General features: G+C 50.2%; 1 protein-coding gene and 2 long non-coding RNA genes across 7 annotated transcripts; 2 read left to right on the forward strand and 1 right to left on the reverse strand.

Annotated features, from left to right (window-relative positions):
* The first annotated feature begins 8,426 nt into the window (after positions 1 to 8,426).
* Positions 8,427 to 11,364, forward strand: LOC146756329 (uncharacterized). Of its 4 annotated transcripts, none has more exons than XR_014937416.1 (4): positions 8,427 to 8,792; positions 8,880 to 8,979; positions 10,192 to 10,376; positions 11,061 to 11,364. It is a non-coding gene; the product is annotated as an uncharacterized LOC146756329 (long non-coding RNA). The 4 variants fall into 4 exon arrangements; XR_014937418.1 differs by having other exon boundaries at positions 8,427 to 8,764; XR_014937415.1 differs by having other exon boundaries at positions 10,278 to 10,376; positions 11,061 to 11,356.
* A 436-nt stretch (positions 11,365 to 11,800) lies between these two features.
* LOC146756330 (uncharacterized) lies at positions 11,801 to 20,287 on the forward strand. Of its 2 annotated transcripts, none has more exons than XR_014937481.1 (3): positions 11,801 to 12,808; positions 13,035 to 13,175; positions 15,192 to 20,287. It is a non-coding gene; the product is annotated as an uncharacterized LOC146756330 (long non-coding RNA). The 2 variants fall into 2 exon arrangements; XR_014937482.1 differs by having other exon boundaries at positions 13,066 to 13,175; positions 15,192 to 19,748.
* LOC146756331 (uncharacterized) lies at positions 14,543 to 19,301 on the reverse strand. Its single transcript, XM_085524552.1, has 9 exons — positions 18,983 to 19,301; positions 18,283 to 18,354; positions 17,890 to 17,949; positions 17,145 to 17,216; positions 16,741 to 16,836; positions 16,390 to 16,497; positions 15,957 to 16,016; positions 15,174 to 15,318; positions 14,543 to 14,898 (listed from the first exon to the last, which is right to left on the reverse strand). The coding sequence occupies exons 1-9, from the start codon at positions 19,299 to 19,301 to the stop codon at positions 14,778 to 14,780; spliced, it is 1,053 nt and encodes a 350-aa protein (XP_085380678.1). The 3' UTR covers positions 14,543 to 14,777.
* Positions 20,288 to 22,586: the final 2,299 nt, after the last annotated feature.

Here is a 22,586-nt window from a genome sequence, read left to right on the forward strand (position 1 = left end):
TTATAACCTAAAGAGCCTCCTGTGCATTGTGCCTTCCTGTCATCTACTTTAGGTTTTCAGAACTTGTTCAGCAAAATTGAGAGGTATCTGGAGAGATCTTAAAGAGGAAGAATCCTGCAGACATTTATTGTCTATTTATTTATAGTTGGGTTTAAACAAGTTGTTAAAGCAGCACTGTGCAACTGATAACAATCCAGGATGTCCCCAATGAGTTCTGTTCTGTTACTGTGTGGACAAAGGTCCTTCTCAGCCTCCCCATCCTGTTTCTACTCACACTGGCCCCATGGGACTTGCATCACTTTTCCTGACATTACTCTTCTCCTCTGCATTCATCTGCCCAGTGTTAAACCTGCTTTGCACCAACTTCCACTGGCTTTCCTCAGAGAACCAGCTGCACATGGAAAAGGAAAGATTTCTCTTTTTTTTTTTTTTTTTTTGGCCAACAAACGGAAAGGTGATGCAATTGAATGCACAGTAAAACATAGTGATCAACTGCTTGCCATGTCTAGGCTGCTTCTATTGAGGTTTGTCTTTCACAGGGAATATTTGTACAATAAATGAGTTAGACGCAGATAGGATGGGACAGATAGAATCACAGTGAAGGATTTGACAACAGAGTCCATCAGACTTTGGAGGGATGGAGCAAATTCCAGTAATCTCCCTGAATGTCAGAAAACAGCCAGATAGTTGGGAGGTATCTACTACTACTATCCTGTATCAACTACAGGACTTGTGAGTATTTCACACATTGGGAAGGGTTAACACATTTTCATTGATTTCTATCTTTGTTTTCAACTGCTTTTTTCATTTTTTCTGACATTAATGAACATCTTTCAAACTTCCTGCTTAAAAAAAAAAAAAAAAGGAAAAAAAAAAAGAAAAAGAAATAGAAATAGAAAAAGAAAAAGAAATAGAAAAAGGAAAAGGAAAAGGAAAAGACAAAGACAAAGGTAAAGGAGAAAGGAAAAGGAAAAGGAAAAGGAAAAGAGAAAGATAAAAAGTGAAAGAAAAAGAAATAGTAAAAGAAAAAAGGGAGAGAAAAAAAGAAAAAGGAAAAAAAAAGAAAGAAAAGAAAAAAAGAAAGAAAAGAAAAGAAAAGAAAAGAAAAGAAAAGAAAAGAAAAGAAAAGAAAAGAAAAGAAAAGAAAAGAAAAGAAAAGAAGAGAAAAGAAGAGAAGAAAAAAGAAAAGAAAAAAGAAAAGGAAAGGAAAGCAGAGAAAAGGTAAAAGAGAAGAGGATAAAGAAAATGATGAAGAAAAAGATAAAAAGATAAAGACAAAGAAAAAAAGAAAGGGAAAGAAAGAATGAGGAAGGAAAGGGAAGGAAAGGGAAAGAAAAGGGAAAGGAAGGTAAGGGGAAGGGAAAGGAAAAGGGGAAGAGGAAAGGGAAGGGGAGGGAAAGGGAAAGGAAAAGGAAAAGGGAAAGTTGCGGTAATACAAGAAGAATTTTACAGAGCAGCACCTATGCTTCAAGGTAAGGACTTCACAGAGCAGCAGCTGCAGAGCAGGATAAACAACAGGAGAACCAAGGACACCTCTAGGATAAGAATGGATGGCTCGTGGCTTTGAAGGGGGGTTTTAGGGTTGTTATTGCAGTAGCTTATCTCCAATTAGTGTGTGCAATTTTTTGAATGCCCTCATCTGTCTGCTATAAAAGTACAACTTTTTGGGCAATAAATGGACGCAGCTATATTTAACCATCTTGGTGTGTGGCTGTTTGTCCCAGAGCGCTGACCTTTTGCCCTCATGTTCTCCAACAGAAAGGGAAAGGGAAAGAAAAAGGGAAGGAAGGGGAAGGGGAAAGGGAAAGGAAAGGAAAGGGGATGGGGAAGGGGAAAGGGGAAGAGAAAGGGGAAGTGAAGGGGAAGGGGAGAGTGGGAAAGAGGAGGGGGGGAGGGGAGGGAAGAGGAAGGGATGGGAGGGGAAACAGAGAGGGAAGGGAAAGAGAGAGAGAGAGAGAGTAAAAGGGAAAGGGAAAAGGAAAGGGGAAGGGAAAGGGAAAGGGAAAAAACCGGAAGAAAGATTTGTGTCTCACACATGGACTGGTGCCCCTTTGACCTTCACATTCCCCACTAGCCTTTCCCTCCTGGTGAGTATGAGGTCCAGCAGAGCACCTCTTCTCTTTGGTTCCTCCATGAAGCTCAAGAAGCTGCCATCTGGGCTCTCCAGGGATCTCCTGGATGGCACATGCCCTGCTGTGCTGTCCCTGCAGCAGATACTGGAGTGAAAAAGGCCCGCAAAGGGGTCAAGTGCCGGACAAAATCAGGCTCCCATCTGTCTGCAGAGGGCACCTTCCACTTACTCTCGCTGATCAGGAAGACAGGAACAGGCACTGTTGGTCTCCCTTTGCCATTTCCATTAGCTCTGACCTGGCTGCTCTTCCATCCCCAGGCAGAGCTCAATGCACTCTCACAGAGGGCAGTCACCCTTCTTTGTATCCTCACCCATCCATCCTAAAGACTCTGTATCCCCCTTGTGCTACAGTGAAGTTGTGGAAGCCATTAAACTGCGTCCCTGTGGTCCAAACAAGAGCTCATGCCTGCAGACTGGTGTTTGCATTAGTGCAAAACCACAGAAGTAAACATCCTAATTGGAAAGCATCATTGGACATAGCCTGACTGGAGAGCTCATCTATGGTATTAGTGTGCAGAAGGTGGCACACAGACATTAGACTGACTGTGGGTCTTGGAGCTAACATAGCTCCACACCGTAGGACAACGTAGGACACACCATGGGCATGGCTTTCCTGAAGGCCCTGTGCTGCATTTGCAGCTGCATGTGAATTCACCAGACAGCCGGTGCTATCCCCTCTCTGGCACTCAGCTGATGCCCAGGAAGGAGGTGTCTGTCTCAGGGATTTCCCATATGGTTTACAAGCACTGGCACACATCAGGAGCAGCCCAGGCACCTTGGGCATCACCCAGTGTCTGTGTGTGAGCAACTGCCTCCCTGCTGAAGGACCGAGGACTCAGAGCAGGAGTTCATTTGCAGGCAACTCCTTGTGCACTTCTGAACTGAACCAGAGGAATCCAGGCTCCTATGTGTCCATGGGGAGCTGAATCCCATTTCAGCCCCAGGGTTTCCCTTTAGGGATGAGATGCCTGCATTAACTCAGCTGGATCACTGCCCTCTCTTTCCTTGTCTGTGTCCCCTTTTTGTTTCATCAATCTCTGGTAGGACTCCCCTAAGTCAGGAATTAATCACTGACCACTGGACATCTGGTGTTTAATTCAACAGATTTCAAAGCACAGTCATGATTCTGTTGTCTTTCAGGAGCTGTTGGCCAAGAAGACCCAGGGACATGTCAAGGGAGGTGAGTGGGAAGAATAAACATGACATCCCTTGCTGCTGAGCTGGGTTGGGCTGCTGGGACACAGAGAGCTCATAATAGTGGGCAGTGCTGTAGAGACAGCTGTGCCCAGGAGCAGCTCTTGTGCACAGCACAGCCTGCAGCTGACAGAAGGAGAGGAGAGAAAGGGGAGAGAGTTTACAGGATGTGTATGGTGTGAGCAGGCTGTGAGCTCACTGCAGGAGCACTGCTCACAGAACGTGACAAGGTAAGTCTCACTGCAGACCATGCAGCTGCTTTTCACAGAGGTTTATCTAAACCCTCTATTGTGTTTTCAGCCTCTCATTCCTAAAAGGATGCAGTCAGTTTCAGTTATAGTTGTTTTCTGCAGACATTAATAGTTCACTTGTCCTGTAAACAGGCTGATTTCTCTGAGACAAACTCAAGTGCACAGAGGCTGGTGCTAGGGTCTCGAAGAGCAGCTGGAGTAAAGAGGAATACATCCAGAAGGCTGTGATGTGATTAGGAAATGAGAAGAAAGAAAGAGCTCCCTAATCTTCTACTCCTTAAGGGATGGTGAAGCTCATGAAAATAAATTCAAGATCTGGAGCTAAATGAACATTTTCCAAAGGGAAAGGAAAACTTTTATAGTATAGCAGGAGTAGTGTCTCTGAGAATGGTCTGGACTTGTCATTATGTTCTGCACTCTGAACAGGACTCTAAGCCCAGGAACAGCAGATGCCCAACAGCAGCTCCATCAGTGAGTTCCTCCTGCTGCCGTTGGCAGACACACGGCAACTGCAGCTCCTGCACTTCTGGCTCTTCCTGGGCATCTACCTGGCTGCCGTCCTGGGCAACGGCCTCACCAGCACAGCTGTAGCCTGCGACCGCTGCCTGCACACCCCCATGTACTTCTTCCTCCTCAACCTGGCCCTCCTCGACCTGGACTGCATCTCCACCACTCTCCCCAAAGCCATGGCCAACACCCTCTGGGAAACCAGGGCCATCTCCTACGCAGGATGTTCTGCACAGCTCTTTTTCTTTCTCTTCTTCGCCTCAGCAGAGTATTTCCTTCTCACCATCATGTCCTATGACCGCTACGTTGCCATCTGCAAGCCCCTGCACTACAGGGCCCTGATGGACAGCAGAGCTTGTGCCTCTATGGCAGCAGCTGCCTGGGGCACTGGGGTTCTCAGTTCCCTGCTGCACACTACCAGTACGTTTTCACTGCCTCTCTGCCAAGGCAATGTTGTGAACCAGTTTTTCTTTGAAATCCCCCAGATCCTCAAGCTCTCCTGCTCAGAATCAAATCTCAGGGAAGTTGTGTTTGTCATTTTTAGTATCAGTTTAGTCTTTGGGTGCTTTGTTTTCATAGTGGTGTCCTATGTGCAGATCTTCATGGCTGTGCTGAGGATGCCCTCTGAGCAGGGAAGGCACAAAGCCTTCTCCACATGTTTCCCTCACCTGGCCGTGGTCTCCCTGCTTCTCATCACTGGCTTTTTTGCCTACCTGAAGCCCCCCTCTATTTCCTCCCCACTCCTGGATCTGACAGTGGCACTTCTGTATGCAGTGATTCCTCTAACACTGAACCCTATTATCTACAGCATGAGGAACAGGGAGATCAAGCACGCACTCAGGAAGGTGTTGCAATATGCTCGATTCTGGCTTCCCTAAAATGCACATCTTCCTCACACAATTCCCAGTGATGGTTCTTTATGTTTTTTGCATCTTTGAATGTTTGTGTGTGATACAGCAACCCGCAAAAAAAAAAAAAAAAAAGAAAAAAGTTATCAAACTTTAAAATAAAAATTTATTTCACTTCTTTCCTACCTACTTTCCATCTTCTCACTCCAAGAGCCCATGTAAACATGGAACCAGATTCCCTGAAAAGGTTAAAAGATGCCTAAAATGCTTTTGACATAGACTTTTCCTTAGCTCTTCTCTCTTCCTACTTTGTCTGGGTCGGGGGGAGGTACAGCCACAGACAGCAGCACAACGTGCTCCTTTCATTCCTGCTCTCTTTCCAGTGCTGCAGTGCTCTCCAGTCCTCTCATTTGTGCAGTCCTGAAGGTCTTGTGTGTCTCACAACAGTCCTTTTGTCTCTACAGCAGCACTCTGGGGCTGCAGTCAGTAGCCGGCAATATGAACGGCTGTGTCAGAGCTGGTCTCCTTTCTGGCACTGCCATAACAAGAGGGCTGCTTCAGAGCAGGACCAGAGAACTGGAGGCCTCTTCCAAAGCTGGTGTAAGGAATATACCTCAGGAGCTGCTCCCTGAGAAGACCTTGAGATCTTCTGGTGCTCTTCACTGAGTGGCAGGGATAGTTTCAAGAGTCCCAAGGAGATCTGTAGGGGACTCAGAGCAGTGCTGTGGTTTAGAATTTGTGATTTGAGGTAAAGATATAAAGAAAAGGGTTATAAATATGATATATGCATATATACATATATTATATACATAGTATATTTTCACATAAATACAATATAGGCAGTTGCTAACATATATGCATAGATACTAATTCATATGCATATATGTTCACAAGTCCAGGACCTGTTGCAGGGGTTTTAACAGCCTCAAGGTTCACTGTAGGAACTGGAGTGGCTGTCGGGCTGTTGCAGGAATTGGAGAAACTGCAGAGCTCATTGTCAGAGCTGGAATCACCACAGGACCTGTGACTGAAGATGGAGCAGCCACTTGGCTCATTGGACAGGTTGGAATGACCACAGGGCTGTACTTCCTGGTATATTGCTCCCTTGGGAGGCATTTGTTTCATTTTCTTATAGCAATACTTCGAACAGCTACAGGACCTGTAGCAGGAGTGACTGCAGAGCTCATTATGAGGGGTGGAGTGACAGTGGGATCTGTCCCAGAGCTTGGCGCAACCACGGGACATGTAGCAAAAACTTGGAGCTGCTGCAGGTTTTGTGCCAGGAGTTGCAGAGGCTGCAGCACTGTCGGCAGATCCAGCTCTCTGGATCTGGCACAATGCAGTCACTTCTGCCTCTTGGGGATTACCAGGACCACTGCAGACCTGCCCCCAATATTCTACCAGTGTCTCGGGATCCTGCAGTTGCTTGGAGATGAAGTTCCAAAGCCCTGGGGGTGCTCACCGCTCCAGGCAGCTGCCCAGACCGTCCCACACCCCCTGCCATGCAGAGCCTTCTCACCTTTCCTGAATAATTGTTTAATCTGAAACATAACCTGGAACACATCAAAGACATGTAGCAATGGGAGCATGCTGGTTTGGTCATCCCACAGAGAGTCAAAATTCTCAGGAGTTATATTGGAACTAGCTCTGGAGCTCTCCTCTCCTCCATAGCCAGACTCCCTGAGGAGTCAAAGTAAAGGGTATAATTACTAATCTTATTGACAATATTACTTCCATAACTCAGAGATGACCTCAGAGATGAATGTGCACAAAACTTTGTCAGCTGCCAATTTTATCATGATATAAACCAAAGTCAAACAGCATAGCAAAATAAATATCCTAATCCAGCCCCCAGAGTTGGCAAACAGTGAAGCAAAAGCAAGCAAGGAGTTGTGCAATGCCTGTGCAAGGCTGAACAAGCTCTGAATAGGGGAACAATCAGCATCGTGGTCAGCAATTCTCCAGCTCCCACAAAGCCTTGTGTTATCGCGCTCTGGACAGATGTGCTGTTATCTCAACCCTTGGAGCCCCACATTGGGCACCAAAATGATGGTGATTGTTGAGCCCAACATGTGGCTCAGCAGCACACAGTGCTTTGTGCACTGCCCCATTCCCAGTGGGATGGGGAACAGAACTGGTGTGAAAAAAAAGTTCAACTCGTGGGTTGAAATGAAGCTATTTACTAAGAGAGATAAGAGGAGAGGTGTAATAGTTACCACTATATATCCATTTATATGGAATAGTAGGTAACAATTGATGCACAAGCACTAGCTTAGCACCACCACACTGATGCTCAGCTGGTCTCTAGGCAGCAGAAGAGAGCAAGATGAACTCCCACCACTTTCAATACTCCTTCGGCTTGCTGTCAGATGGTACAGAACGTCCCTTTGGCCACTTTAAGGCATCTGTCCTCACTCTGTTCCCTCCCAGCTCCTTGAGCCCTCCACTGACCATGGCACTGGCTCTGTACAGCACTGCTTACTTGCAGCTGTAAACATCTCAGTGTTAGCAGTTTTTTTCTCATAGAACCAAAACTTGGGGTGGAGTGGCTGGAAGACTGCATAGAGGAAATGGACCTGGGTGTACTGATTGATGCTCGGCTGAACATGAACCGACAGTGTGCCCAGGTGGCCAAGAAGGCCAACAGCATACTGGCTTGTATCAGCATTGCCAGCAGGAGCAGAGAGGTGATTGTTCCCCTGTACTTGGCATTGGTGCGGCCGCACCTCGAGTACTGTGTCCAGTTTTGGGCCCCTCACTGCAAGAAAGACATTGAGGCCCTGGAACGCGTTCAGAGGAGGGCAACAAAGCTGGTGAGGTGTCTGGAGCACAATGGGGCAATATGAGGAGAGGCTGAAGGAGCTGGGATTGCTTAGCCTGGAGGAAGCCTTTCTGCTCTCTATAACTACCTGAAGGGAGGTTGTAGTGAGCTGGGGGTCGGCCTCTTCTCTCGTGTCATTAGTGATAGGAGCAGATGGAATGGTTTCAAGGTACGGCAGGGGAGATTCAGGCTGGACATGAGGAAGTATTAATGCTCAGAAATGGTGGTCAGGCACTGGAATGGACTGCACAGGGAGGTGGTGGAGTCGCCGACCCTGGGGGTGTTCAAGGAAAGACTGGATGTTGTGTTGAAGGACATGGTTTAGTGGGAGCTATTGGTAATAGGTGAACAGTTGGTCTGGATGATCATGTAGGTCTTTTCCAATCTTGGTGATTCTGTGATTGATTCGATGATCTCCATTGCAGAGCTGGATACCGAGGGTGGATGGAAAGAAAAGGGAAGGGAGGGGAACGAGGGCGAGGAAGGAAGGGAAGAAAAGAAGGGGAAGGGAAAGGAAGGAAAGCGAGAGGAAAGACACGAAATGAGACGTTAATTTTGGGTCCTTTTCCGGCAGCTTCCCGCCCCCTCCCCCCGCCCCCCCCCAAAACAGGCCCTGGGTCGCCCCAGCCTGGCCTGAGCCACGTGACAGGAAGTGCTTGGTAGCGGCCGAGAGCACTTCCGGGCCAGAGCGGGCTCTGTGCTGCGAACGGGGTCGGGCCTCGGTGCGGGGGCACGGAGGGGCTGTCGGGGGAGGAGCTCGCGGCGCTGCCGGCACCCAGAGGCGATGCGTGCGGTGCCACCGAGTGCGGCGGGGGCCGGGGGGCGGCTTCGTCCCGGGGAAGGCCGTGCGAGCATCGAGCTGTCGGTGCGGCCTTGGGATGCTGCCTGCAGGGAAGCGCGGCGGGCGCTGTGCCGGGTGCCGAGCCGTGGCTCGCGCTTTGCTCGTCCTTTGAAGGCTGAACTGTAGGCAGCCGGTTTGCATCGGGTTGAAGGGGCTGGCGCTGCCCTGAAGGTGAGCGAGAGAAGTGGGCAAAGGAAGGGTGAGTGGCGGGATCCGAGGAGGGCGTTTTGTGTTTGTGTGCGTGTCTGTTGTTTGCCTGACGTGTTGGTGTGCGTTGTTGTTCCAGGTGTCTGAATGAGGACTCCCCGTGGGAACTGGCAGTGAGCAAAGGAATGGAGCGACGGGCCTGGGTGCCGTGTTGGACTGCGGCTGTGGAGCCAACGAAGGTGTGTCCAGTGTCCTTCCTCTGGCTGTGGGTGAGCGGTGCGAGTCAGGGCTGCGGTCCTGTGCGATGGTGTTTGTTGGCTGGGACCGGCTGCCTGAGCAGAGTGGGGGCAGGGAGAGGGAGGTTTGGAAAGCGGCAGCAGTCAGGAGCACGTCTGTGTCACGGCCTTATCTAGATCAATCTATGATTGATAGATCAATCTGTGATCTCCAGGTGATGTTATGATGTGGAATAGCAATAGAAAAACTGCAAAACCACAATAGTGTGGCAGCCCAAAAAGATTCCCTTGTGGAAGAAGGGGAAGGGTGAAGGAGGCCGAGGACCATTTTCTCAGGGCTGGCTCCTCTGTGCCCTCTTGCTGGCCGGAGAGAAGGTCTGCCTGCTGGGCACAGGGAGCGCCTTGTAGCTCCCGTGCCGTGCCCTGCCCTCCAGCCCCCTCCTCATCCCATGTGGAACGCCAGTGCCAGCAGTGCGGCCGCCATTTTAGAACCCTCACCACGTCACCTTGGTCACCGCTGCCGCGCGCAACGCAATCGCCTCTGACAGCTGTGGCAGATAACAGACATGTCAGCTGCAAAGAGGGTGAGGGTGGAAGTTGGCCCAGTTTCAGGCGGGAGGATGGAGCTGGGGGCCCTAGGACTGAGAAGGAGGAGGGGTCCCGCCATGACCACCAGGCAGAGGAGGGGTAAGAGAGCCACTTTCCATCGCACCTGCACCAGCCTGGTGACGAGCAACCTTATGGAGCCCATGGAGGTGGATCCACCTGCAGAGGAGCCCATGGAGGTGGATCCGCCCGCGGCATAGCTGGCCTGGCACCACACCACCGTGCCAGGCCCTGCGTTGGCACCATCATAGCTCCACCGTGGCTGGTCCAGGCGCTGAGCTCCTTACCCGCTGCACGGCCCCCGCCCCCGGCATTAGCTGGGTGGCATTTTTTTAAGATCTGTTCCTCTTTCAGGCTTGGTGTTTTCGAGTTAGGCATAGGTTATTGTTCGTGTTTTAGTGTTAGGAGTAGGTTTAGTGTTAGGAGTTGGTGTTTTCCTGTTAGGAGTTCATTCCTGTTTGTGCTGTAGTGTTAGGAGTTGATGATTGTTCCCATAGTAGAGTTAGGCATAGGTTACTGTTGGTACTGTAGGGTTAGGCGTGGGTTCCTACCAGCAGCTGGCAACAAACAGCGCTTGCTCGGTAAGCACATGTCTGCTTTCTCCCCCAGAGCCGTGAGTGTGACTGCCATGAGAGTGGAGGTCTGATGCCATCTGCAAGGAATGGTATTTGCATCTGGTGGCTTTTCCGTTGCAGAATGTCCAGCAGCAGAGCGTGAGCGGCCGTGAAATGAAGCTGGGCCTCAGGACAGCAGTCTGGAGCTGCGTCACGAGCTTCCTGCGAGGCCAGCGCAAGGTAGGTGTGCCTTATTGTAAGGGTGCGCTGAAGCAGTGTTGGTTAAGCACGGCTCACTCCTCTGTCTCCAGCAGATGGGCTTTCTGCACACTTTATTTCTGTGGCCGTAGAATTTCTCTCATTGGGATAGAGAGGAGGGAGTACCTGCAGAAGACCGTTCTCTTCTGGTTTTGAGCCGAGGAGAGCTCAGATTCCAGCTTAAGCAATGTTCTTTTGTCACACTCTGGGTCCTGTGTTACGTTCCCCAGAGTTTCATCTCTCCTTTAGATTCCAGTTCATCTGACAGGTTAGGCTTGAATTCAGCATAATATCTGCTTCTCCCTGGGTTCAGGTTCTTCGGGTCTCTAATGGAACATGTTAGAAGATTTCAGCTTTGCATTTTTTTTCTTGCTCCGAATAGCAAGGGACTGCTGTGCTCTCATTAATATCATCAGTGAGTAGATGCTTCCTCCTGTTTGAGCCTAAAATGCTTTCCATAGTTGAGTGGTTGGACACATAGGGTTTTAACTTAAAATTGTTTGTGCAGAGTGAAGTGCTCTATCCCCAGAACTTTCCATCTTTTTTCTTAACACAGCTTATGGTTCATTTCAAAACAAACTAACAAAGATGAATTTGGGTTAGCGTAGCCCGTTTTAAATGGGTTAGCGTAGCCCGTTTTAAATGATCCTTCTGTTTCTTTTCCAGGCTGGTAGCAGAATGGAGACTTTCCTGAGGCGCTGAGGAACAGACACAGCTTTTTTCGAAGGCTTCAATGAAATTCTGCCACAACAGTATCTGCGGTCCTTTGATGCTAAGGAGCTGGAGGTAAAGGATTCTTCACCATTGCCAGATCCATGCTTCTACACGTAATACTTGAATGTCAGTCAGTGTCTGAAGTGCAGAGTTCATTAAGGCTGGCGGTTCTGTTTTCTGGATGTGCGAGTGAAGCCTTATGTATCAGTTAGTATTTGGTTAGTGTGTTGTTCTTCACTTTCTTCTTGGCAACCAACTTACATGTTTCTAACATTAAGATTCTGCCAGTGCAAATTTTTTGGCTAACAGTGTTTTTGTAATCCTTGACAATGTGACTTGCATGTGTTTAAAGAGTGAGCTATTGGAAAGCAAGGGAGATAAGAACCAAATATCAACGGATGGTCAAATTACTGAGTGGAGCAGGTTTTAACTGCTTTGGGTCTCTCCAAATTATCCTCTGCAGCAGAACATCATATTTCTAGCCCAGAATTGTATGGTTAGGCAATGAGAAAGTATGGTCTGAATGTCTAAATACAAATGTTTTCATGACTGGGATTTCTCTTTAGTCACCTCTCCACATTTTCTTTGTGAGCGGATGTTATTATTTGCTGTGGAAGTTTGAGAGTTTAATATTAAAAACTGGTTACCTAGACGTCACACCTGGTAAGTACTAAGGATCAAACTCTGTTGTGGTTCTTTTCTTACTTGTCCAGATCATGGATATTTTCCAACAAGCACCAACCAGGCATGGCAACTCACAGCTGAAATGCCATTGCCCCTGCTAAGTAACCAGTCTACCTACAGACCTCTCATTAGAGACTTGCAAACAAGAGCAAAACCCATTTATTCCCATTTCACAGGTTGGCTTCTCTTCACCACACATCACATGCACAAGAACAGATTGCTCTTGCAAGGAAGCACGTTCCTACACACCACAGCATCCTGCTGAGCAAGGGCATCATCCACATACATTCCCTCATCTCTGTTACCCTACAAAGGTTCAAGGACAGAAGACACAGCTCAGCACAGCATCTACTGGAAGCAACCCTTGAGAATTCCCCACTCAGAAACAGCTGCTGGAGGTAGCTATTGGAGTCCTTCAAAGGGAATACTAGCTTACAAACACAGTGATGCATCTCAAATGTGCTTTGGGCTTCCTTCTGAAACGAGCAGCAACCCACTTTACTGGGACATTGAGAAAAGAGCCCATGGCATTCAAGCACACCCAGAGTCAGAATCCCCTCCTTGCAGAAGATGGGTTTGAGGAGCAGGCCATGAGACACATTCGGTGAGAAAAAGTCAGCCTGGAGCTCCTCACCGCTGAGTACAGAGCTGAGCCCACAAGAAGATTCAACCCCTTCTCCCCTCGGCTTTGCTCACTGTTGCAAGGGACACGAGGACCCTTGGAAACATGGAAGATGTGCTGGATACGACGTCATCCTCGACGGAGCAGCCATACTCTAGCAAGAACATCACCCTCTCAGAATTCCCACGCAGCAACGCTGTCAAGTCATCAATCAAATCCTAGAAAGCCAAGAGAGGAGGAAGGAGGTGGCAGAAGGTACGGCCTTCCAGGACAGACAGAACTGAGCTGTTCACCACTTCTCTTCAGGCTCCAGTCCTCTTTGCATCAACAACTGCTCTGAACTGAACAAGAACAAATCAACCTTGGTCAAGGAGAGTCTCTGTACATGACTGGTGTATGTATATTTGCCTGAGTGATTCATCCACAGCGTAACTGGGGAGGTGAAAGTCAGTGTGAGAAAGTGAATGTGATTCACACTCTCTCAAGTACTGCTTTAAGATGCTTTAAGATGTTCTTTATTTGTGAGGTACAAAGTGCTCTCTGAGGCCTCTTCTAAAATGGTCTAGCTAGCAGTTACAGGTTATTGAAATGTGTTTTTAATTCTGCGCTGCTTTTCTTAGATGCCTGTATCTGCCCTGGTATCCTTTGCAGAAGCTCTGGAGCATGGATACAGCAAATTCAAGAGTCCTTTTCACCAGCAAATGCGAGCTACAGGTGTGACACAGGCAGTCCATTGCCTCCTTTTCAAGACAGGCGCTGTGGTAAGTCCAGGAGTTGGCATCCTTAATACACAGTGGGATTACAGCCATCTTTGTTCAGTAAGGAGGTTATCATTACCTACAGTAGAGCCCATCTGTACTACAGGAAAGTTTATGTGGAATGACTGTGCTGATGAAGGTGGAAATTTTCTCTTTTGGATTAGACCAGCCCACAAAGCAAAATGAAATGGAGGAGGGAGAAAATGTACTCATAGTTCTTGCTTAGTTCTAATTGCCAAGCAAATGACTACCTGCTAGTCAGAGCAGGATGGTGCCTGCTGTCTGGGAAGCCTCATGCAGAAGCACTGGAGCTTTTGCATCATGTACTCCCACCCTTGTCCCCTGCCTGAGGCGGGCCATAGGACACCCACAGCCTCTGGGCAGCCTGGGCCAGGGCCTCACTGCCTCTGGGGGAGGAATTTCCTCTACCCATCTACCTCCATTTCCACTCTTGGAGTTTAAAGCCATTTCCACTCATATTATGGCTGTCTGCCAATGCCAAGTGACATGCGAGGTCCGGTAGTGGGTCAGGTAATGACACGACAGCAGTACACGGACAATTGTGCTATTATTGTCAATTTATTGGTAGCGTGGAGCCTGGAAAACTCTGATTGATGACAGCAGTGGTTCTGTGGATGTCAGATGGTGCCCCAAACCAACATACTGGGGGTGCTCCCACCTCCTGACAGATGGTGGAGAGGAGCGAGAGAGCAGAGGTGGTGCTGGGGAGGGCTGGGGGCTGCTGGGCCTGGTCTGTTTCCCCCTGGCATTGGTTTTCCAGGTGTCTGATGCCCCTAAGCTGACACTGTGGGCAGGGGGCACTCCTACCTGCTAAGGGATGGTGGAGGGGAGGGCTGTGGGGGAGCCTGGGGGTGGCCAGGCCTGTCATGCTGGGGGGGCTGCTGCCATCCTTTGAATGATGGTGTAGGGAAGCGTAGAGGTGTTGCTGGGGGGTCTGGGGGCTGCTGGGTCTGGTCTGTTTCCCCCTGGAAGTGGTTCTCCATGTGTCTGATGATGCCCCTGAGCTGACACCCTGGGGGGGCTGCTCCCACCTCCTAGAGGTGATGGTGGAGAGGAGCGGGAGAGCAGTGGGGGTGCCTGAGGGGGCCACTCCCGTCCCCTGAAGGATCGTGGAGGGGAATGGGAGGGTGGTGACGGTGCCTGGGGAGGTGGGGGGCTGTTGGGCTGGTTGTGCTTCCCCCAGGCAGTGGTTGTCTGTCTCTTGGACTGTTTCCCCACCTTTGCACTCTGCATCCCCTGATGGATGCTGGAGGGGAGGAAGAGGGCAGAGGTGGTGCTGGGGGGGGGGGAGGGGATGGGGGCTGATGGGCCTCTCATGGTTCCCCAAGGCAGCAGTTGTCTGGGTGCTGGGTGATACTCCGGAGCTGACACCCTGAGGGGACCACTCCCGCCCCCTGAATGATGGCGGTGGGGATGGGGGAGGCGGCGTTGATGCCCGGTGGGGCCGAGGGCTGCTGGGCCTGTTGGTCATCTGCCAGTCAGACGTTGTTCCAGTGCTGGCCGATGACTGCAAGCCTACACCCCGGGTGGGTTCTTTCTGTCCCCCAAAGGGTGGGGGTGGGGGACAGGGGACGGCGTAGATGCCTATTGGGACTGGGGGCTCCTGGGCTTCTCAAAGATCCCCAGATAGGAACCTTCTTCACATTCATAGATGGTGATATTGTACTCGGGTTGCTTAGCCCATTTTTTAGCTTCATAGCGGCGCCTGTGAAGAGAGGAACGTGCTGAGGGCACAGGAGAGCCCCTGCTCTGCTTTCTCACAGTGCATGGCAAAGTGCCACCCTCAGCTCCCAGCCTGTCTCTGGCCCAGCAGTAAGGATGGGCTGAAGCCAATGACAACATCTAACTGTGTAAATCGCAGACCATGTGAGCCAACAACTAACTGGTCTCTTTACGCTGCTTTAACTGGAAACGCCTCCAGGCCCACAGCAGCCCTACAGTAAAGAGTTGGCAGGATGGGGATGGGGGTCAACAACTCACTTTCTGTTTCTGTACCAGAAAATAAGAAGCCAGCACAGACTCGTCCCCAGCAATATGGAACCCAAGGAAGCTCCAGCAAGTATCAGGTAGAACTTCCAACCAACTTTAACTTGCTTGGCATTTGCATGTCCTGCATCAGGCACACCTGGAGGAACAACGTGGTCATTGCTGTGTATCGTGCCCTAATGGAAATCTCAAGGAGGTCTGACAATTTTTTTCCATTTTGTTGGACTCCTGGAACAAGTGAAAATCCTCAGGCTGCAATGCTTCCCTGATTCCAGGGGAAGCAAAGGGAACTCCCAAAGGCACCGCGCATCGAGGCGCTCTGGAGCCTCTAATTTGCCTCTCAGCTTTGGGTATGCCCTGGCTCTGCCAGATTTACTCCTTCTTCTCCATCATGCTCTAACATTTCTTTTGCACTCACCTACCCTTGCCTTGTGAGGCTGGGTAGTGCTGCCGCAGGCAGGCACACCGTGACCCTTTGGGACACGTTGTTTGACTAAACAAAACTCATTAGAGCAGAAGGAGAGTGTGTGCATCTGTTTAATCAGTTGCTGCTAAGAGTGACGTGGACAAGAACCACTGTCGTGTTGTGCAGGGAGTGCTGCCCTGAGCTCTCCCCTCCCCCTCAGACCCCACTCCACGGGGGCAGAGTCAGGGCCCTCAGCAGCACCTGAACCTGTTTCTCCGTTTTTCCTTCCCCCCGGCATGGGCACAACTTGCACGCTCCTAGTTTTCAGGATGTTTCTCCTGCTTATGAACTCCTGCCAGATCGCTGCTTACCTGGATTCCTCAGAAAACGATAGACCCAGTTGTGGTGGGCTTCCCCGGGCTTTGACAGCGCTGTGAAGAATGAGAGAAAGGCAAAGTCTCAGCATGGTGCAGGCACGGAGGAAGCAGAAGGACGAGGAGGCTCCCTCTATGCCATTGCCCCATCTGTGACTGAGTGCATCTCTCTGGACCTCAGTTTGCAGGAGGGACCCCTCTCCGGGCTGCTGGTGTGCCTGGAGCCTCAAGGGAGGCACAGCAAGCTTGGAATGCAGGGACTGTGTGAGGGAGGTATGCTGAAGGCTCCTATTCCTTCTCATCTCTGCTGAATGTGGTTTTGGTGGCCTTGTTCCCAAAAGGACAAAGTTTCTAAGTCCCTGGGAACTGGGTGCAGTGGGAGGGGAGCAACCTCTAGCCATGGCCACGGAGCTCTACCGGCAGCCCTTACCTGGAGTGCCAGCTGCTTGCGAGGCCTCTCTTTCTCCCAGAGGGATGGGCAGTATGTGACGGATGCCTTGCTGAAATGCATCCCTGTGAGCAGGCTCTGCGTCAGTCCCTTTAGAAAGGAGGTAAGAGAGTAGGGCTGTAAGTAACTGCTTCTCATCAGGAAGATGGTATCTTCAGCAGGAAGGTGATGCTGCAAGCCAGTTCAGACACAGGGGCATCACCACAGCAAGGTTCCTGCTGTGCACACTGCAGATGCTCCATGTATATACATCTAGAATATAGATGTATATACAAATAGAATACATACATCAGCTTCCCAAGACTTTCAGTGGACAGACAGAAATACACCCACCATGTGCTGCCTTCTCCTTTGTGATTTTCTTTGGCATATAGGACAGCCTCTGTGGGTATCTTCCTCTTCCCAGCGCCTCTTTCTGTCTCTCAGGACCTGAGCAGAAAGTATTGGGATCAATTTCAGACAAACAAGGTATTGAACTGAGTGGTCTTTTCAGCAAAGTCATGAGACAGCAGCCACTCCTGGGATGCCTGTGCGGCTCCAGCACAGGAGGCAGCCAAGTATTTGGCACAGCCTTCCCTGGAGGCACTTCAGCACCCAAAGAATGGGAACTTTCCATCACAAACTGCAACCTACAGAACCGCATCACTGAAGAGCAGATGGTGCCAGGGGGTCGTGCCTGGCTGACATTAGGGCTGTGAGCTGGCATCTCTCAAAGGAAGCAAAAATTCACAGCATACCCTTAGGAGCTGCTGGGGCTTCTGTCCTGGAGCTCAGCAGGGAAGATGGATCCCATCCAATGCTACCCACACCTGTCAACAAACACAGACAGAGCAGCTCCTGTCAGATGTGGCTGGATGGTGGTTTAACCTGGAATGACAGCACTGCTGCATAGCACTCTTCTCTCCCTACTAGGCTGTGTGGAACTGTCTGGAGAAGAGAAGGGGGTGGAAGGAGAAGGGGAAGATCTAAAGGCCCTTTCCTGTGGGATTGCCCGGAGGCTTATGGACCAGATTATGGAGGCTTTGGCAAGGCACTGCTTATAGGCACAGCGGTAATCACACAGCGATGAGAAACATCCCCATTGTGCGTTGTGATCTCTCTCTTCCTTAGGACCTGCTGTGACTGGAAGGGGCTCAGGTGACGATGTGGCACCCAGAGCTGGGTTGAAAGTTGCAGAGGGGCCAGGTGGGCAGTTGGCTGGCAGTTGGCTGGCACTCAGCAGCTTTGCAGATACTCTCTCCAGGCCACGTGAAACAGTCCTCAGAGACAGCATGGAAGAACATTGGCGTTTTCTTACTAGAGAGATCTCCGATGGATGGAGAGAAAGCCAACGGGACAGTGGGTGCACACAGCACCCAAGGAACAGTGACTGCCCAAGCTTCTCATAGACAAGAAACCACCAGGCAGTGAAAAGCTGAACCCTTCCTGAACTTCCACAACCAAATATGTGCGAAGATCATGAGGTGAAGACTGGTGACTTACCTCTGGCATCCACTCCAGGTTCAGGCACAGGTCTCCATTCTGGTAATCCACCAAGAGGGCCTGCAGGCACAAGTGTGATCAGAAAAAGGTGAGGAGAGCTTCCACTGCGCACTGGGGCCTGGTTTTTCTGCAGTGACCTGCAAAGACTGGCAGCAGGTTGGGGAATGACATGGCCCAAACAGCAAAGGCATCGGTTCTCTCCTCCAAAGAGTGGCAAGGGCTGCCCTCCCACTGAAATGTGACAACTCTCCAAGTAAAGAACTACTCTCAGCTGATCTGTGTACGGCTTTTAAGGCACAAAGAGACTTGAAAGACCTTTGGAGGTTCTTAAGTACCCGAATAAATCATTACAACGCTCATTTTTCTGTCTTCAAGGAAACAGACACAACTTACCTCTGGGTTTCCCCTGAGGCACAAAATCAGTATCCACCAAAACATCTGGATAAGGAACTCCAACATCATCATCTAAAATCAAGAACAGATGAGAGATGTTCCCATTGCATGTTGCGCCTTCTCCCTTAGTGACTGGGGAGTGTCAGGTAATGGAATGGGAGACTCAGACCGTGATTGCCAAAGCTAGAGAATGACCTGGGTGACCTGGAGCCTGGCACTCGGCAGCTTTTCAAATGCCCTCTCCAGGCCACTTGCAACACACCTCTGGGACCGCATGGAAGGGTATATAGCCCGTCAGGGCTTTCTTACTGGGAGTTCCTTGCTGGATCTCCCACTAAAGCACCAGAGGAAACGATGCCTGTTCCTTCCTCTGGGCTCCAGCTGGGTGTCTCTGTTGGGAACTGGGATTTGCCTGTGGGGAGCACCAGGAAGCCAGAGCAGAAATGCTCACGCTTTTCCCAACACGCTTCTTCTGAGCTCTCCCATAGGACACCTCCAGGGTGGGCTCAGCCAGCAGCAGAGCCATGGCCTGGCTGGGCTGGAGAAAGCCCTGAGGGGAGCGCTGCTTCCACAACCCACACCTGGCCCCTGGGGTGCTGCCTGGCCCCCTTCCCAACAAACCCCCATGGAAAGGCAGCCCCGGGGCAGTGTGGCACAGGGCCACAGGGACAACAGCCTGGTCCCATCTCTGCCCACCCACCTGCTGCTGGAGCTCGCCACGGTGCAGCACAAGTCTCCTTGGAACACATGGCCATCAGTAGGAGGAGGAGAGCAAGGCGGGCGGGGGACACGGCCCCCCACACTCGTGCCATGCTGCCACCACCACCGCTGCAGCCACAGCAAGTGCTGGGGCCAGCACGGAACACCTGGGGTACACACCCTGAGCACTGTGACCTCATCGAGCACAGCGGGCATTGTGACCTCACGTCCCCCCCAGGATGCAGATCTGTTCCGCTGCCATGGCCAGGTTCCCCCTGGGCTTGTGTGCACTGTGGTGGTGGGAGAGGATCGGCACTCATCTGGAGCAGCCGGAGGCCACAGCTGAGGTTTCCACATTGACATCATGGAAACAGAATCGTGGAAAGGCTTGGGGGGGAGGGGATGCTGGAGACACAGGTGCTGTGAAAGGAGAAAGAAAATCACTGTAATGTTGCTTTTATTGCTTCATACAGCTCCAGAGATTTAGTTTTGACTTTCAGTGGCACCAAAGAAGCCGTTTCTTCAGTGACACTATATTTGTTATCACAGCCTCTAACAAAAATGGCAAATCGAGCTGTATCTGTAGCACCAACAGTTCCATCAATTGCCAGAGCATTTTGATGGGTTGATTGATAGATTTTCCTATTTCTTCAGTCTGCCTGGCTCTAGTTTGTTGTAACAGAGCAATTTGAGAAAAATCCATTTGTTTTTGCAGGACAAATGATATCTGCCATTCCAATTTTGGTCAAAATATATCATAAACTCAATTTCAGGGTGTGAGTGTGTCACAATTTCTGTTAGAATATGTCATTGGCTCTATTTTGGAGTGGAAGAACATCACAGATTGGGCCAAAATAGGGGCATAAACCCAACTTCTGAGGGTGAGAACTTCGCAACTCGTGTCAAAATATGCAATAAATCCAATTTTGGAGTGTGTGAAGGCCACAATTTGGGTCAAAATATGTCAGAAACTGAACTTTGGAGTTTGAGAAGGCCATCATTTGGGTCAAGATTTGTCACTGATTCTATTTCAGAGACTGAGAACGTCACAGTTTTGCTCAAAATAAGTCATTATCTCAATTTTAGAGCATGAGGACGTCACAATTTGGGTCAAAACGTGTCACAAACCCAATTATTGTGTGCGTGAAGGCCACAATTTGGGTCAAAATATATCATTAATCCTATTTCAGAGAATGAGAACGTCTCAGTTTCTTCTATTCTCCCCAGGGTCTGCAGGCCTTTTTCCACTTGCACACTGCACTTGCTTGTCCAATGCATGACACAAAGCCCAAGTGAAACACCTGCTTGCAAAATAAGTCTTTGCCAAATGGAGATAAATGACCAAGGTCAGCTCTCTCTACAAAGCAAGTTCTTTGTGACCACAGCCACAAACAGCAGTTCCATTCAAACTATCAGAATTCTTTCTTCCATCCCAGGATTGTTCTTCAATCACAGGCCTTCAGGTCCCCGACAAAACTCCCTGAGAATGTCACCCCAGGAATGTCACTCCAGTGTTACTCCCTGATATCCCCCCGCAGTGATAACCCAACACCACCCCCCGCCGTCACTCCTGAACATCACCCCTGTGTCACCCCAGCATCACCCCGGCAACATCACCCCCCCGCAATACTCCCACATCACCCCCCACCATCACTTCCCAACATCACCCCCACAACGTCACTCCTTGATGATAAACTCCAGTGATACCCCAGCAGCATCACTTCCCGATGTTACCCCCCAGCGATACCACAACATCAGCCAACAGCATCACCCCCAGTAGCATTGTGATGTGAATCCATAGTGAATTGATGTGAATCCTGAGTGTACCCTCAGCTCCACTCCTGTTTCAGGGTATGTTTGGGTCTGACTGACAGGATGTCTCAGGAGCAGACACAAGCAAACTGTACTCGGAGCAGCACAGAGGGTTATGAGCTGCTCACTTTTCTGGGCTCCACCAGAAGAGGGGTGGACAGAAGGGACAGGGAGGTGAACGTTCCTCTCTACTCTGCCCTTGGGAGGCTCCATGCGCCCATGGTCTGGAGCCCCCAATACAAGAAAGACAGAGAACTGTTGGAGAGGGTCCAGAGGAGGGCCAGGCTGAGGGAGCTGGGCTTGTTCAGCCTGGAGAAGAGAAAGCTGCAGGGTGACCTCATTGCAGCCTTTCAGTACCAAAAGGGAGCCCATAAACAGGAGGGGAGTCAACTCTTGGAAAAGGTAGATAACAGCAGCACAAGGGGAAATGGTTTGAAGGTGAAGGAGGGAAGACTGAGGTTGGATGTCTCAGAGTGGTGAGGTGCTGGAACAGCTGCCCAGAGAGGCTGTGGATGCCCTGTCCATCCCTGGAGGTGTTCAAGGCCAGGTTGGATGGGGCCCTGGGCAGCCTGGGCTAGTATTAAGTGGCCCTGCCTGTGGCAGGGGGCTGGAGCTTCATGATCCTTGAGGTCCCTTCAAACCCGGGCCATTCTGTGTGATCTGTGTGAATTCAATTCAGCATACACACCATCACAAACACACACAGACATCCATTGCACATAATCCCAGTAAGCAAGAAGCAGAAACTCCCTAAGCAAGCGCACCCTTACATATCGCCACTGAGAGATGGCAAACAGCTGAAAAGGAGAGAGAAGGACCATGCTGGTGTTGGATGCAATAGGCATTGCCAGCAGGGCATCAAATGCTTCCAAGGGCACTTCTCCTCTCTCCCCCGATGCTTTTCCCAGGGCCTGCAGGCTTTTTTGCACTTGAATGCTGAACCCACGTGGCCAGCACACGATGCCTGTAAAGACAGAAAGACAGGGTGGTCTTAATTATTACTTGGGATGTTTGAGTTATCTGCTCTGCCACCTGCATTGCAGAATAAGCAGCCAAAAACTGTTTTTCAGTCATACTGTACCTTTTTTCTGCTCTGTGCCAAACTTAAGACCAGAACCCAGTGGGCTGAAACAGAATTTTGGCACTGCTACAGACAGGAGCCAAACCCAGCTTGAGTCGCATGCATCTAGTTCAGCTGGAAGGGTGGGATCAATTACACCCAGTGCTGGGGCCTGTTGAACAGCTGGTTTTGCTTCCTGGAACGCCTCTTCTTCCATTCTGCCCCAGACCCATTTTTGGCCTGTCTTTGTGAGTGTGCCTCAGCAGCTGTGCTAGGTGGGCTCTAAAGGAACGTCAGCATCTCAATATACCCAACAGTTCTTGCAGCTGCCATGGCACGGCAGGGACTGGGAATGCCTCAACCTTGCCTATTATTGCACTGACCAAATGACATCCAGGAATTTTACCAACAAAGCCGGTCCTTGCACTTTTGGTGGGTTTAAGGCCTGCCCTTTTTCTTGTAAGTGAGCAGGTAACGAGCGTGCTGCCTTTCCTAATCACAGAATCATAGAATCGCTCAGGTTGGAAAGGACATTAAAGATCATCGAGTCCAAGCAAAACCCCACCATCCTACCCTAACTATCAGCCCTCTGCTAAATCATGGCCCTGAGCACCACGTCCAAATGGTTTTTATACACACCCAGGGATGGTGACTCAACCACCTCCCTGGGAAGCCCATCCCAGTGCTTAACAACCCTTTCTGTCAAGAAGTTTTCCCTGATATCCAACCCAAA

This window comes from Coturnix japonica, chromosome 27 (assembly GCF_054131305.1).
Source record: "Coturnix japonica strain WE chromosome 27, WE-NBRP24, whole genome shotgun sequence".
Lineage (NCBI taxonomy): Eukaryota > Metazoa > Chordata > Aves > Galliformes > Phasianidae > Coturnix > Coturnix japonica.

Excerpts from the sequence above, each read along its gene's own strand:
- LOC146756331 (XM_085524552.1), bottom strand. The coding sequence starts at position 19,301 with ATGAGTGCCGATCCTCTCCCACCACCACAGTGCACACAAGCCCAGGGG. Across the intron at positions 18,355-18,982 it reads GTGGCGAGCTCCAGCAGCAG|ATGATGATGTTGGAGTTCCT; the intron begins GTGGGTGGGCAG and ends TCTTGATTTTAG. Across the intron at positions 16,498-16,740 it reads AAAGGAGAAGGCAGCACATG|GGACTGACGCAGAGCCTGCT; the intron begins GTGGGTGTATTT and ends TCCTTTCTAAAG.